General features: G+C 39.4%; 1 protein-coding gene across 1 annotated transcript in view; it reads right to left on the bottom strand.

The window, feature by feature from the left end:
• NUS1 (NUS1 dehydrodolichyl diphosphate synthase subunit) overlaps positions 1–12,559 on the bottom strand; it is a 44,546-nt gene extending 31,987 nt beyond the window's left edge. The window contains exon 1 of the mRNA XM_074187447.1: positions 12,125–12,559. Within this exon, the coding sequence (XP_074043548.1) occupies positions 12,125–12,521 (397 nt within the window). The 5' untranslated portion in view covers positions 12,522–12,559. The remainder of the gene's footprint in view (positions 1–12,124) is intronic.
• Positions 12,560–16,844: the final 4,285 nt, after the last annotated feature.

Raw genomic sequence — 16,844 nt, 5'->3', positions numbered from 1 at the left:
TCTGTAACATTGCTTTTAAAATGTAATCAAGTGTTAAGTTTACATAATTAGGCTAAGTACACATTAAGTTTCTCTTAAAATATATAATTATACATTTCATTGTGTTCTCTTCACAAAAATATCTCAAGCACCTAATACCAGTTTGCAGGTATGATGAATGGAAAGGGAAAGGAAGAGGACTAACTGGAAAAAGTGAGAACAATGGACAAAAATGAATTCATCAGTCAAAAAATAGAAAGAAAATGACTAAATCTTTCATTTTTATAATCAGGTCAAAATTCAAAATAGTATTTCAGAACCTATTTCTAATCAGTGAAGGATAATTAAAGAAAAAAATCATATTTTGGGGATATTAAGAAAGGACTGTTTAAATATTACCCTGTGTTATTAATAGACTCTTTGATCCTTACAAACACTCTGTGAGACTGACATGTATTTGCTTCATTTTTTACAGATTTGGAAAAAAAGTTCAGAGAGGTTTACCCAAAGTCCCACAGTTATAAGTGGTAAAGATAGGACTGAAACCTAAACCAAACTAATGAAAAAATTATGTGTTTCCTCTCCAACTCCCTCACCTACAATGTATTACAAGAGATCAGTCTCTCTAAGCAAGCAGATCATCACTATAAAAAGTAAATAACTGAGTAAGAACTGAATTAGCCTTTGTGGTCACCATTATATACAAGTTAATTAAAAATCACAAAGAATAAGACTCCCTTAATATTGTACATTAATATTAATCACCTCATCAATAAAAATACTCTTCAAAGTATGCTTCTAAATATATATATATATGTATATATATATATATACACACTTTTTTAAAACATTTGACAAAATTTCCCAGTGATTCAGCATCATCATTTTATCTGTTCTAAAATTCTACTTAGAAAAACATTCGGGGAAGGAAAAAGAACAGTCTCCTTTGATAATAATAACTTACCAAGATTATAGTCAATTAAGCCACTACTAAAATTACACATAATTAAAAAAATCTACAACAAAACAAATTTTATATGCCAATAAATAGTTTTATGGGGACACATGCTTCAGGGAGCCCCAGGCTGTGGGGAATTAGATTGTTGAAGAAGAGAATATAGGAATGGGTTTGGATAGAGGAAGCATGATATTCTAGAGACAAGTCATAAGACAAAATATAGATTTTTAACCTGAGGGTTTTCAACACCTCATTGAGACTTTTTCTTTATAAGATCACTACTTCCAATCCCGTTGAAGTCCTAGATCCCTCTTCCTGCCTCTGGATACACTCCTATACCTTCAAGAATCATCTTTTTTGCAGATAATTCCCAAACCTACAAATCCAACCCTAATATCTCAAAACTCCATTCCATACCATCAGTGGGCCTCCTGAATAGTTTTAAAACTTAACATCTTTTGCCCTAAAACCTGCTTCTAAACATGTCCATTTCTTTTGAAGGGACCCTTCCAACTTCCCAATTTCATGAATTCTTTACCTCTTAACCAGTGAAAAAATTTTCTCATATTCCATATCTAAACAACTGTCAAGTCTTTTTGATTCTACCTCTGGTACATTTCTTGCTTCCATCTACAAATCTTATCTGATCAATCTGACTCAGCTCCTCTGGACCACTGAGACTCAAAATGGCAAAGAAAACTAGAAGATAAAAGACAGATCCATGCCATGTCAAAATCTGTGCTTCAGAGAAGCATTCCAAAACTAAGTTCCAATATTGTATTTTGTATACATGTCCTTTGAAAGTTCTTTCTCTGTAATTTTTGCAAACTTCTCTATATGGAAATCATCATATCCCTCACTGTCTGGAGAAAATATTACAGAAATCCCATAAAACCCCTTGACTTAAAATTTAAAAAGCTGAATATAAGAACATATAAGTAATAAGAAATAAAAACAATTTGCATGTGGAATTTTAAAGCAAATTTATTAATATTTAGGAAAATTCAGATCTGAATATAATAAATTAATAATATTGACAAATAATATTTTAAGGTTTACAGTATCTTTCACATATATTCTCTCATTTTATCCTTGGCTCAACTCTGAAGCTGTTATTTTGCAGACCAGGAAATACAATCATAGAACAGAAGTACTTTGCTCAAATTCAAACATCTTCTAAAGAACTGGCAAAATCAAATCTGATTTAAAAATTGAGTGCTTTTTCCACCATGCCATGATTTCAATCCTAAGAATTAAAAAAATAGCTACCAAAGTGATATATATATATTTATATATATATATATATATAGAGAGAGAGAGAGAGAGAGAGAGAGCGAGCGAGAGCGCAAATAGAGTTAAATTCTCTATCAACTTGAAAAGAATAGTCACTTTACTTTTAGGAACTTTTAAATTTTTTCTGCCCTATCACATAAATTCAGCTGTACAAGGTGTTTATGAAGATCCTGTATTTCAGTAATACTTAAGTATTAAGTAGTGGAGGAAAAATTTGACCTCAGAGACAGGAAGAAAAACCAGAGTTTAAAACCCTCCTCAATAAATATTTACTTGATCTAATGACATTTATATATATATATATATATATATATATATATATATATATATATGTATATATATGTATATGTATATGTGTGTACATATGTTATAGTGCTATAATGTTAGCAGTAATTATTATTTGCAACCTTGGACAAGTCAATTAATTGCTCTGTGCTCCAAGGGAGCATGTTCTAAGATCATTAAGTATATAACAGGCACCAAAAGATTAACAGTAGAGTGAGTATCCTGAACCAATAGAATTAAAGCAGACTACATAATTTGGTCATGGGTGATATATTATTATGGTACAAGTTTACCAACTAAGTAACTTCTGAATTGTATTTCAAGGTGAAGCTGAATTTGAACTCAATTCAGTTAGCAAGACAAGACCATGAAAACTGCCTGGGAAGTAAACAACATAAAACTGCAAGCTAAAAATAAAAATTCCTATATATGTGTGCTTCTAAATTATGTTTACATAATTTTCATAAATGTGTTATATGTCAACTAAAATTTTGATGGTTAATTATTAAATTAAATTATTAAACTTATTAAATAAATTAAATTATTAAATTGAAAAATAATTAAATTAAATTATCAAATTAAAAAAATGGTTTCAGAGGCATCCCAGTCATCTCATTTGGTTTTCACAGAAACCTTGGGAAATGGGCAGAGTAGATAGCATTATTTCAATTTAGAAAAGAAACTAAAGTTCAGAGAGGTTAAATGATTTATCCAAAGATACAGAACTGTTGTCAAAGCCTTGGTTCAAATCTTGTTTTCCTCATTTTAAATTCAATAGTTCTTCTTACCACAATATATCTTAACCTAATAATTTTATCTGGCAGTACTGGAAATTGCAATATTAAAGTGATTTTTGCTTTTTCTTTTCATTGTACAACTAAATCATGAGTACACTCAATAAAGAAAAAAAGAGCCTTAGAAAGGATGGATACTTTTTATGAATAATCTAATCTAAATGAACAAGATTCACTTCCATCCCCTTTATAGCACCCAAAAAGCTCAACTATCATGGCAGCTGAGTAGGGATGACTAGGTTCTAAAATGAGTACCATTCTCAAGACTTTTAGAGCCGACTTGACCTGAAGTGACACAACAACAAGTATGGCTTTACGAAGGTTTTTAACATCAAAAAGTCATCTAGGGGCAGCTAGGTGGCCCAGTGGATAGAACACCAGCTCTGGAGTCAGGAGTACCTAAGTTCAAATCTGGCCTCAGATACTCAATAATAATTACCTAGCTGTGTGGCCTTCAGCAAGCTATTTAACCCCAATTGCCTTGCAAAAAACTAAAAAAATTTTTTTAAAAAGTCATCTAACCCAGGCAGTTTCTAAAAGGTCCCTGCTATTTATTCATGAATCTGGAATCACAAATGTTCAGGGAACGTTGTCCACTTCTTAGGACTTCAGGATCTATCAACATTCTGGTGATTCTTATAAATTAAAAAAAAAATAGTCAAATTTCTGCAGAAGTGAAAATTTACCTACATACCTACATACATAACAGAAGCATTATATATGAATAAAAGCAAAATAGCAGTATCTTATGGCTATATTAAACTCAAGTAAATAGATGTTTTAATACAATGACAGGAGAGATACAAAGTAAATCAAACTATTAATTCCTTACAGAAAGAATGGGGATAAACCATCATATAAAGCTTTTCCTGACCCTTTCCCAGTTGCTTCACTTAGATTCCCCTCCAATTCCTCCTACTGTAATTTTATCTTGTATTTTGTGTGTATGTATGTATGTATGTATGTATGTATATGTATATTGCAAGTTCCTTGAAACAGGGATTTTGAATTTAAATTTGTATCCCTGGTCCTTCCTATTATATCCACAATCTAGCTAGTCAACTTCTAATATCCTCTGAACTTTTAACTCCTGCTACTCTACTAAACAAATCGGCTATTCTTTTTTTTTTAGGTCAAATCTGCTATTCTTGTCAAACAAGTGTCTATCTGCTGTCCCTTGAACATGTCATGTTCTATTCTGTCTACATGTCCTTGGCTCAAGCCCACTGTTCTACCTAAACATTCTCTCTATACCTCTCTTTTCACCTTGTTTAAGCACATCCTATTGATCCTTCAAGGCATAACTCAGGTCTTTCCCCCCCCACACTGCCCCCAGGGAAAGTTAATTCTTGACTCCCCCAGTCCAAAGGGCTGTCTTCTAAACTACTTCAGTTAATATCTATACAATTCAAAAGGTAGTTATCTTTTAATAAGACCTGTATTGTCTCCCACCTATTCCTGAAGGGCAAAAACCTTATTTAGATATATTACTATATCAAATCTATCCTCTAAATTTTCTTCTCTTTTGGTGACCTCCTAAGTTCTCTTCCTAGGCATTTAATTATTATCTCTAAGCAAATGACTCTCAAATCTAGTCTCCTCTAAGCTGCAGTTCTATATTTCCAGCTATCTACTGGATATTTCAAAATGGATATCCTATAGACACTTCAAATTTAGTACAGTTAAGTATTCTAAACTGAAGTAATTATCTTTCCCCTGAAACTCATTCCTTTCCCAACTCTGCTCCTTTAAGGGGCACCACTATTCTTCCAGCAGCCAAATCTTGGTGTTCTACCTCCACATCATCACAACATGTAATCTCTACTCTATTCATCTGGCCACTGCTCTATTTCAGATCTTCACCTCCTGAGTTGGTCTGTAAACTGGTCTTCCTCTCTCTGCTCCAATATATCCATTGGCCAAAAAGATTTTTCTTAAGGGATGACCAATATCCGACTAAGGTTGAACTAATGTCACTATCCTCCATTTCCAATGTTCCCTAAAGCTTCTAGAATCTAGTACAAGCTATTCTATACTAGCCTGGCCTCAACCTACACTTCCATTCCCCTCCTCACTGACTGACTTCTGACACCACTGACCTCCTTGCTATTTCTCAGACACCACTCATCTTTTTCCAAATCTTGGTAAAGGATTATAACTTCACCTCTACCTCACAAAATTCTTTTTCCTTCTAATATCATGTTCAAGCGCCACTGTCTACAAAGCCTTTGCTGATCCTCTACCAGATGCTAGCACTGTCCCTATAACATAAATTTGCCTTGCATTTATTTTTCATATATTTATGTATATTGTCTCTCTCAAACTTCTTAAGGGTAGGGAATATTTCAATTATTCGCTGTTACCCATCCCCTCCCCCTCTCCCAGAACCTGGTGCTTAATAAATGCTTACTTGATTAGTGTCCAGAAAAAAAAAAAACTTAAGATAATGAGTGCTCTCATTTTTAAAATTTTAAGTTATCAATATAAGGATAGATATAGACTACTAAATAAAATGAATTTGCACAAGTTACTTGAGCAAAGTTCTTGATTTACTCAGGCTTTCATTCCAAAATCTACTAATGATCAAAACTTGCAATGAAATATTCTATTTCTTAGAAGAATAGTTACAAAATTTCATTTTGTAATTAAAGGCCAGATTTTATTTCAAAATTATTCTAATTCTATTGTTTGAAAATGTTTCTTAAAAATCTCCTTTTCTTTATCAATGATCTCACTTGTTCCATGCTCTTCTTTCCCAGCTTTTCTAAAGTAAAGCAGAAATGACAGGATACTTTAGGATTACATGAACGATTCAATAACAAGGGGAAGCTTATCAGTCAATTGTCTGCATCTAAATGTGTGCCAAATAGGAAATCAAGTATACAACTATGGATTTCAACTATTCTCCTTGAGAAGATACTTTTTTAAGGGAACGTTAACTGGACATATGTGATCCCAGTTACTTTAAAAGGGGGGGGGGGCTTAAAGCACTTACCTAATTTCCACTTCTGCTTTACGCAATATTCTTCCAAGAAGGTTTTTTTTTTTTAATTTCTCTTTCCCCAAGAATCATGCAGTCTTTACTACCTTGGGTTCATTCAATTATTTCCATAAAATAGTCAATCACCAAGAAACTTCATCCTGCTTGCTGTTGTCGTTTGTGTAAAGAAAAGGAATTACTCTAATACACCATAAAATGTATGGTTATGATATAACTATAATACAGTAGATAAGGAAAACAAATCATCAATAGAATACCACTCTGAAAACCCAAACACCAACTATACCTGTTAATCTGGCAGCCCAATTGGGTCAAAGGTAGAATCAATAATAGATAATAGCTTCTCTACATAGAAGTCCCATTGGCATCTCAGACTATATATATTCAAGACCAAACTTTTCCAGGCAACCTGCTTCCTTTTTCCAACTTCCTATTGTTACCAAAGAAAAAGGGGAATAAAATAAGCACTTTGAGAATGCCTACTGTGACTGGCATCAACCCCCTTAAACACTATACAGTTATCTCTTTTGATCTTCACAACAGCCCTGAGAAGCAGGTGCTATTATCACTACCATCATTTTACAGTTGAGAAAACTGAGGCAAACAGGTTAATGACTTGTCCAGGGTAAATGTATGAGATCATATTTGAACATGGGTCTTCCTCACTCCAAATTCCATCCACTGAACCAGAGCTTCCAGAAGTACCAACCATTTATTCCCATGTTTAGAACTCTTTTGACTATTCCCCCCACTTCTTCATTTCCTGAATCCAATCAACTGTCCTTGTTACTTGTCCTCTCTATTAATCTATCACTGCCACTGACCAAAATGATTGTAATAATTTAACCAGTCTCCCTTTCCCACTTTCTTACACTTTACCAAGGTAATCTCCACACACATTTGTGTCACATCTCTCTAAAAATCTTTCCATAGTTCCCTGTTCCCTAGTAATAAAGTTCAAACTCCTCAGACCAGGTGGACACTCTTTTATGTTTTCATCCCCCCTTCATTCAACAAAGCAACTACTATGTCTAAAGTACTGTGCTAGTCCTAGGGGAAAGACAGAAGGCTTAGACATGACAAAGTTCCAGCCTGCAAAGAGCAACTAAACAAGAGACCAGAATACCACAGGAGAGCTCCAAAACCAAGTGCTTGTGAACTGTAGTCCAGAAGGTCACATTCTCCCCACCCCAACCCGGAACTCCAATCCTAGTATCCTTCTTCCTGCCCTCAGACTCTCGTTCTTCTGCCCACCAATTTTGTCTTTGGACTCTCTCCCACTCCACAACAATAGCTAACATTCTTGTAACACTTACTGTATTGCCAAATACTCTGCTAGGCACTCCACAATCTTTATCTGTTTTGTTCCTCACAGCCCAGGGAGGAAGATTATTATTATAATGCCCATTTTAGACCTGAAAAATCTGAGGCAGAGGGTTTTACCCTGAGTCAAACAGCTATTAAGTATGAATCTGAAACCAAATTTGAACTATGAACTATTTAGTCTTCTGATTACAGGTCCAGTTCTCTATCTGCTACTGTGTATGCCCTGTTAACATCAACACCATCATCTTCATATTCATCATCATCATCTTATGTCACTTTAAGATTTAGAAAATACTTTATACATTTATACTTTACAACAACCCTGTAAAGTTATTATTATTCCCCATTTACAATAAGGAACTAAGGCTGAGAGAGAGAACCCAGGACCACAAAGCTAGTAAATGTCTGAGGTCTTAATTTGAACTCATTCCACACGCTTATCTACAGTACCACATGAAGCCTTCCTTGATCCCTGCAGTTAGTAATAGTTCTTAACCCCTCAAATTTCACACAATACTTGGTTAGCAACTCCAATATGAATGAATGAAAGATTTATTAAGTACTTACTTTATTAAAGGCATAATACTCATCTCTGGGGAAAGCTGTACAATAGCAGAATGGGCTGCTGTGGGAACCACTGAGTTCTCTGTAGGTCCTCACAGTGAAGCTACATGAGTCCCCACCCCCACACCCCCATCAGAAGTTCATTTCCAGTTGTCCTATCTATATCAGGCCCCTGGACACCATAGGAGATAGTGAAGCTGATGACTTTGCACAGCCCTCCTTCTCTTAAATTCAATGCACCAGAAAGTCATGGCATCACCTTCCTAGGTCATAGCTCTCTTTGAGGATGAAGGACCAACAACAACCTGTCCCCATGTACCCCTCTGGAGACCCCACTGACCCAGTTTTCAGTTGGGCAGCACAGCTCTCTCCCTCCTTTCTTGCAGTCCTTCCTTTCCCCCCCCATCTCCCTTTCCCCTCTCCCTCAGTGCGCTAAGGGACACCACAGGTGTTCTGCCCAAAAGAATGTAAAATTTGATTGCTAAAACCTAGCAAGATATCGTGGGCTTACATGCTAGATTTCTTCTTAAGGACCATTCTTTAAACCCCAAATAACTCAGGCTCATCTAGATTGGCCCAAGCTTCACTTGGTCATTGTTTGAGCCCAAATGGCTCAGAGTGCATGTATATATGTGTGTGTGTGTGTGTGTGTGTGTGTGTGTGTGTGTGTATACACACACACACACATATATATGAATATGTATATGCATATATGAATATGTATATAGCTTAGAATAAAAATAGCAATTGTTTTCTATTTTTGGTCAGAAACTCTGATGATCTTCCTCTTCAAATTGATTTTTTTATTAACTTTTTTTTTGCTAGGTAAAAGAGGCCATTCTTTGACTCATTTCTCACCCAGTCTTAAATCACTGAAATGGCATTGCCTCAGTCAAACTGAGTCCTGGAAAAGACCTCTACTTAAAAAGGTCAAGGTCTCCCAATTAATCCAGGGCCATCTCCAGTCTCCTAATCTATATTTTGCCACTGGGCCCAGACGGCTCCAGAGAAGAAAGTGAGGCTGGTGACTTTGCACAGCCCTCCCTCACTTAAATCCAATTCACTTGCAATTTATGGCATCACTTTCCTGATGTCAAGGTCTTCTTCAGGAATGAAGAACAAACAACTCAAGTGCCCTTTTGATAGCTTATAATAATGTTTCGGGTAGGAAACCAGATGGAGTCTGAGATTCTTTCCTACCTGTGATTCTGTGATCCTTCTCACTCCAAATCCAGCACATTTTCAAAAAACAAAAACCCCCACTGAATTTTATAGAACAGTATCCATTACATAATAAATGTATTATCACATGACAAATCTATAGCATTTAAAGAAACAAAAGTTGTGTTCAAAGAGGTCCAAAGAGGGAGACAAAGCAGAAGATAAGAGTCAGTGGTCTCAAGCAGCATCACAGTTTCTTTATTGTCATTTCCACTAAATTCCTCATTTCTCATTGGGCTCACTACTTTGGATTGTCTCCATCATGACCCAGGAAGTTCATAATGATATACCTCATCATCCAGTAAGATTTCATCAGCCTCGGTGTTCTACCTCATCACTGGCCTCATCTGAGGGAGGTCATGAATTCCAACCCTCCCAGTAGGAGAGAGCTCAGCTAAGTCATCTCATCTCACCTGGCTGCACTACTTGGGAGCTTCACTGATCAAATTCTCCATCCCACTCCTGCACTGGATACCTTCTCCTCCTCCCTTTTTCAACTTGTGTTCCATCTTCCCCCATTAGAGCTTGAAGGCAGGAACTATGTTTTTTTTTTTTGGTCTCCTTGTCAATTAGTACACAGGGCAAGTGTTGGATAAAATGTTTACTGACTACTGACAATAAATTTCATAGATTATTAATAAAACAATATATATTTCTGATTTTTGAACCATTTAATATTGTCAAGGACTTCTTTGGTAGTGAGAATTCCCCTCCACCCCAGGTTTTTAGTAGCTATGGCTGCTAAGAAGGGAGGAGATTGTAAGAATTCACCTTGAGGCTGTTCACAGGATTATAAAGGTAGAGCTGAAAGAAATAGCTGCCGGCTCACTTTACAGATAAGGAAACAAGGCTCAGAGGTCCTTGCCCAAGGTCATACAGGTGGTAGGAGAATCAGGGATGGGACTTATACCCATGTGTATGACTGTCTTACTTCAAGGATGTATCATCACAAGGGCTGTTTTTCTGAACAATGGTTTCAGGATCAGGCTGGAAAGAAAGGGGAAGGGGAGGAGACTGGGAGGAAAGAAGGTGTTGCCAAGGCTCTGTAGTTCTATAGTCACTACTGGTGACTCGTTAGTTGGAAGGAAGTCAGGAATGGAGCATTCTTTCCTCCACAGGGAAGTGGCAAAAGAGGCAGCAGAGGCTGTTCCAAGGGCTCCCAAACCCAGGTCTTGTCTTTCATCATCAGGTAAGTGAAGTGGCAGCTGGCTGACCACAGTGGTGCTAGTGACAAAAAATGGCAGACCCTCTTCTTCACAAAGGGGTGGGCCAGAGTTCTCAGGATACCTGGTGTGTATCCTTTTATACTGTAATTATTTGTATCTGTATTTATACTCCCTGATAGATTGTGAAGTATGTCAAGAATTCCAGTCTAGTATTTCTATCTCCCCCAGTGGCTAGCCCACAGCTCTTTATGTACCTGTCTAATAAATGTTCACTGAACTGAATCTTACTTCTGGTTTACTAGTTATTCTGTTCCATTCACATTACTGAATGCTAGTTAATATAGTCATTTCTCATTCATATGAATGAGAAATTTTTTAATTGGTTTATAACTGGCTTATTAACTATCCCTTCTCCAATTCATTTTCCATTTTACTCATAGTCAGCTTCCCAATAAAATCAGAATGGTATTCAAGACCCTCCAATTTGACATTATCCTACTGTACTATGTTCAGTATGGACTTTTCAATATACATAATGAAACTGTTCCCTTCCTCGACACCTCCTTCAAGATCCTTTCCCTAATGCTCTGACAGTCATCTAAAGACACTCAGCTACTATTCAACAATGCAGGAACTGCTTTGTTCCTCTCCTCTATCAGTTATTACTGTCATGGTCTTTTCCTTTCTTGTTTAACTTTACATCAAATCAATCTTTTACCCTGAATACCCAAAATTACTAAAGCCAGCATAACACATATTCACTTCGGGAAGCACAGCACGGTGGGAAAAGCAATGGCCTCAGAGAAAGGAAGCTCTGGGTCCTACTCCTTTATCTGATAACATAATGATCTTATGACTCAGAGTAACCTCTAAATTTTCTAGGAAGTATAAACATAGCCGGCAGAGAGAAGTATCCTTATCTGTTTTCTTTATCGAAAAGTCTAGTCTCTATTCCAAGGATCCCACAGTGAATCTAGAAGTCAGTCACTAGCGCTGGTTTAATCTTTCTAAATAGTTGCCTTTCACTGTCACTCTTCTTGACCCCCCCCTCAAAAAAGCTCTCTACTATTACCATGTTCTCAACTTATTAAAAATTAGATTTCAAATTCATCAACTACGTCATTATTCCTTATATGAAATAAAAGTAACGGTAAGCTAGAGTCTATAGTTTGCTCTAAGGTTTGCAAAATACTACCTCGTTGTATCCTAAAAAAATCACTCTGGGATAGGGGTGCTATTATTGCCTCCATTTAGAAGTTAAGCGGCTCACAGCTAGCCACGTTTTGTTTGTGTATTTTTAGTTTTTGCAAGGCTTGCCCAAGGCCTCCTGACTCCACACTGGAACCGGGGGCTTCCAAGTCCACCTCGTTCAGAAGGTCCCTCCCAAACGGGGCTGCGGCCACTTGGCCGGGCCGGCTCACCTCACAGCCCGGGCCCGGGCCCCGTCAGTCCCCAGGACAGGGCTGGGGTCTGGGCTTCCAGAACAGTACCTGGGCGTCGCGCGCGCTCTCCCACCGCCCCCCGGGCCCGGCCTCACCTTGGTGGTCGTAGACGCTGATGTACGAGATGCCCACGGCCATGCACCACACCACCAGGCTGGCGATGTCCGAGAAGCTGGGCTCGTCCTCCTCCGTGACCACCAGGCCCATGTGCAGCGGCAGCTTGTCCAGCGCCCGGCCGTCCGCGCGCCAGCGGAGCCGGGGGTGGGCGGCGGCGCCGCCGTGGTGGTGGTGGTGGTGGTTCCGGGCCGCCGCCGGGGGCTTGCGGAGCGTGAAGCCGAGCGGCGCTAGGACCGCGGAGGAGGCGGCGCGGCGCCACCGCCGCCAGATCCAGTTCCAGGTGCCGAAGCGGACGCGGAGCCAGGACGCGAGCGTGCGGTGGAGGCAGAGCAGCGCGTGCAGCACGCGCCACACCAGCTCGTACAGCCCGGTCATGCCGGCCCAGCCCGCGGCCCGCCGCCGCCGCCGCCGCCGCCGCCGCGAGCGCCGCTTATCCCCGCCGGCCGCCGCCGCCGGCCATCTCCGGACGTCCCCCCTCCCCCCCTGGCCCGAGCCCCTCGCTGCTGCCAACACCTCACCTCGCCCCCGCCGCCATCTTCCCCGCCGCCGCCTCCCGCCTGCCGCCCCGCCTCTGCCGATACATGGAAGGCGCTGATTGGTCCGGGCCGGCTGTGACGCGACTTCTGGGTCGGAGGGCGGAGGATGTGGCGAGGGCCCGAGGCGGCGGGCGGGGCGGCCCCGTCCGGGAGCGGGCGCAGCGCCCCCTGGCCGTGGGGAGGGCGACTGCACGCGGATCCCGGGTCCCGAGGAGGAGCGGCCCGGCCTGGAAAACGGGGCAGGGCCCCACGGCCCAGCAACCGCTGCATCCAGCACGAAGGAGATGCGGAGAGGGACCGGGGAAAGCTTGGGCCCGCCGGATGGCGCCCGGCTCCGCCCGCCGAGAAGCCGGAGGGATGCGGGGAGCGCGCATCCAGGCTCCGGGGGATGGGCGGAAGCCCCCGAGGATGCTGAGCCGGCCGGTGCCCGGAAAGCGGGGGAGACCAAAAAGCTGAGTCAGAGCAAGGGCTGCCGCGGGACCGGCGACTTCTCTTCAGGTCTTTTCGAACAAAGTCCGCGCTGGGGATCTTGGATGCACAGGATTGCCTTTCCCCCTCCTTTCCTCCTTTGGTCCTTTTGGTTCCGACACTTAAAAAACTTAAAGACTGGGGGCGATGGTCAACCGGAATGGACTTTCTCATTCCATCAGTGCAACAATCAGGCACAACTTTGGGGTCTCTGCGATGCAAAATACCACCTGTATCCAGAGAGAGTTGTGGAGTTTGAACAAAGACCAAAGACTGTCTATTACCTTTAATTTTAAAAAACCATTACTTTATTGTGTAATTTCGCTATGTCTTATTCTTTATGTTTTTTCCTTAAGGTTATGATTTCTCTCTTATCACATTCAACTGAAGTCAATGTATACCATGGAAACAATGTAAACGCTAACAATGCTTTCTGTGGGGGGTGGGGGAGCAAGATTAGGGGGAAAATTGTAAAATTCAAAATAAATAAACTCTTTCTTTAAAAAAAAAAAGACAAACTCCACCAAACTTTTAAAAACAGTAATTTTTTTTAGGTTTTTGCAAGGCAAATGGGGTTAAGTGGCTTGCCCAAGGCCACACAGCTAGGTAATTATTAAGTGTCTGAAACCGGATTTGAACCCAAGGTACTCCTGACTCCAGGGTCGGTGCTTTACCCACTGCATCACCATAAACAGTAATTTTTAAACATGATAAATCAAGAACATTTAAACAAGAAACAAAATCAAGTAAAAAGTGATACCGTTGTCACTAATCCCTAATTTATCCATCTCACTTTAATCTCACTCAGAATTGACTGAAAATCTCCATTCTGAATCATCAGATACTAGACTAGAGCTGGAAGAGACCTTAGAGGTCATCTCCTTCAACCTTGGTATTTGCATGTGAAAAAACTGAAGCTCTTTGAGAGGTGAGTTCTTGAAATTGGAAACTCTCTGGGCTGGTATACTACTGCAAGATTTCAAGATTATTCTTTTCTGATCCTAGACAAATCACTTAATCTCTCTGGATTCTGGGGCTTTGTTAGTTAAATGAGAGATTCTGAGGAGATTTTAAAGCTTTCCTGTTTGCTGTCCTGAAGGATGGTGGTGTAGTGGTAAGAGTGTTGGGCTTGGGGTCAGAAAGTCATCTTGTGAGTTCAAATATGGCCTCAGATATGTACTAACTGTGTAACCTTGGGCAAATCACTTAACCCTGTTTGCCTCAGGTTCCTCATTTGTAAATAGAGCTGGAGAAGGAAATGGCAAACTACTCTAGTGTCTTTGACAAAAAACCCCAAAGGGATCATGGAGTCATGGGCATGACAGAAGAATAACAGTAATCTCTCTTCTCTCTGTTCCATCTTTGTTTTTGAAGCGGCCAAGGACATCATGGGGTGATGTCTTGATTGGAACCTGTGAGGTAAAGTTACACAAAAGGGTCAACTTCACTTTCTTTTCCAGACTCATTGAAGTCTATTGGAACAACAAAAGTCAGGATGCAGGCAATGGCCAAGGTTGGGAAGGCAGGAATTGATTTTAGCATCTTCAGTGTCTGCTTTTATGGCCATTGGAACAAAATGGTTCTCTTCTGCCCATTCCTCAGGGGGAAATCATCACATGCTTGGAGTAGACACCCAGATAACTCACCAAAGAGTTTGAACCTTATGATCTATCTATGGGATCGCAAGAGTCAAACCTGATGGACAACTGAAACCAACAACAAAACTAATTACTATGAAATAATGTTTTAATCACTGCAGAGTAAGTGAAATCTTCAAAAGTATAACAGTGGAAAAATAACAATATTTGGAATCAGAAGTCTTGACTTTTAGCCTAAATTTTGTGTTTGATTAAGACTAGGTAAAAAATGAGGCAGAAGCAAAGAAAAATTAATCTGAGGGGAAGATTTTCAAGCCAAAATAGAAACAATTGCTATTTACTTTCACTCTGAGCCAATCTCATCCCATTAACCACACAAGTTTGACTTGATCTGGGACCAATCAATGTCAGCCAGAATGAGTTGTGTTTAACGTTTGGTCCTTAAGAATGAAATCTACCCCTTAAACCCCCACTATAACTTGCTAGGTTTCAGCTATCAAAATTTACATTCCTTTGGGCAGAGCACCTGCAGGTAAAGGTACGATACCCATGTTGGTTGTATGTTCTTCATTCTAGAAGAGGACCATGACATCAGGGAAGTGATGCCCTGGCATGCAAATTATTGGATTTAAGTGAGGATGGTGCAAAATCACCAGCCTCACTTTCTCCTCAGGAGCTATCTGGGTCCAGTAGCAAGACATAGATCAGATCAACTGGAGATTACCTTGGAGGCAGTAGGAGGAGACTTTGACCTAAAGCTAAGGTCTTTAACCAGTCTCAGTTTGATTGAGATAATGCCCTTTAAGGGATTTAGGTAAAGTAAGAAATGAAGCAGAGAATGCCTTAGTGTTAAAAAAAATCAATCAACTATAGGGAAAAGAGAGTCGGGGACAAGAGTAAAAAGTTTATTAGCTTGTTCTCCCTGCCCTCCAGGCATAATATCCCCATCCACTCCCCAAGTATCTTCACTATCATTCCAATAGAATCTAAGACTTAAATTTATTTTTCTTGCCTAAAAAAATTTAATTTAGTTTGTTTCAAAAAAGAAAACTTGCTACAAGAGAAGTTTCTTCAAGGATTAACAGTTGCAGTTTGAAAAGCAGAAATAAAGGTGTGTGTGAGAAAAACTGCAGAGAAATATTTTTCTTCATTTGCTTTTGAAAATGTGTAGAAGTTGGGGCAGCTAGGTGGTGCAGTGGATAAAGCACCGACCCTGGAATCAGGAGTACCCTGGAATCAGGAGTACCTGGGTTCAAATCTGGTCTCAGACACTTAATAATTACCTAGCTGTGTGGCCCTGGGTAAGTCACTCTTAACCCCATTGCCTTAGATAAATAAAATTTTTAAAAAAAGAATGTGTGGAGGAGAATTGCTAAGGGAGATATGTGAGAGAAGGCTTTAAACAAATAAATCTAATTTATCATCACCTCTAACTATCCTCAACCTTTGTGGTTTTAAAAGAACTACTAAGAGCTAGTTCCTGCCTTTTTGTATTATTCATAGCAGTTTAAAGTCAATTTTGTAATTTGATCCTCACCACAATCCTATCAGGTAGGTAGTATAAATAATATAATCTCCATTTTACCAAATAATGAAACTAAGGCTCCCAAAGATTATTTGGCTGAGATTACAAACTAGTTGTCCTTAATTGTAACCAGACTAAAATGACTGCCACTTTAGTGTTTAATAAATTAGTCAACTTGACTATTTATTGGCAGGGTTAGGATTTGAATCTGTATTTTCTAATTAACTCAAAATTCATCATTCCTTCCCATCTTTATTAATAATACTTTGTATTTCTTCAGCATTTCACAGTTTACAAAGAGCTTTCACTTGTATTGTTATCTCTATACAACTCTGCAAGGTTGGAAGATGTGTTTATTTTCTCCATTTTATGGATGAAGATTAGGAAGAGAAGAAGTCAACAGTGTCAAATGTAGCTGGTAGGTTGACCAGGATTTGGCAATTTAGGAAATAACTGATAATTTGGAAAAGGGTAGTTTCAGCTGAATGATGAGGTACAAACCAGATTGCCAAAGGATTGGTTGTGAGAGAAGAGAGAAAATAAAAGTTTTTCAAGGAACTTAACTAAGAAT

This window comes from Macrotis lagotis, chromosome 5 (assembly GCF_037893015.1).
Source record: "Macrotis lagotis isolate mMagLag1 chromosome 5, bilby.v1.9.chrom.fasta, whole genome shotgun sequence".
Taxonomy (NCBI): domain Eukaryota; kingdom Metazoa; phylum Chordata; class Mammalia; order Peramelemorphia; family Peramelidae; genus Macrotis; species Macrotis lagotis.
The sequence above is the reverse complement of the archived record's forward strand: the minus strand, read 5'-3'. Positions and strand labels throughout refer to the sequence as shown.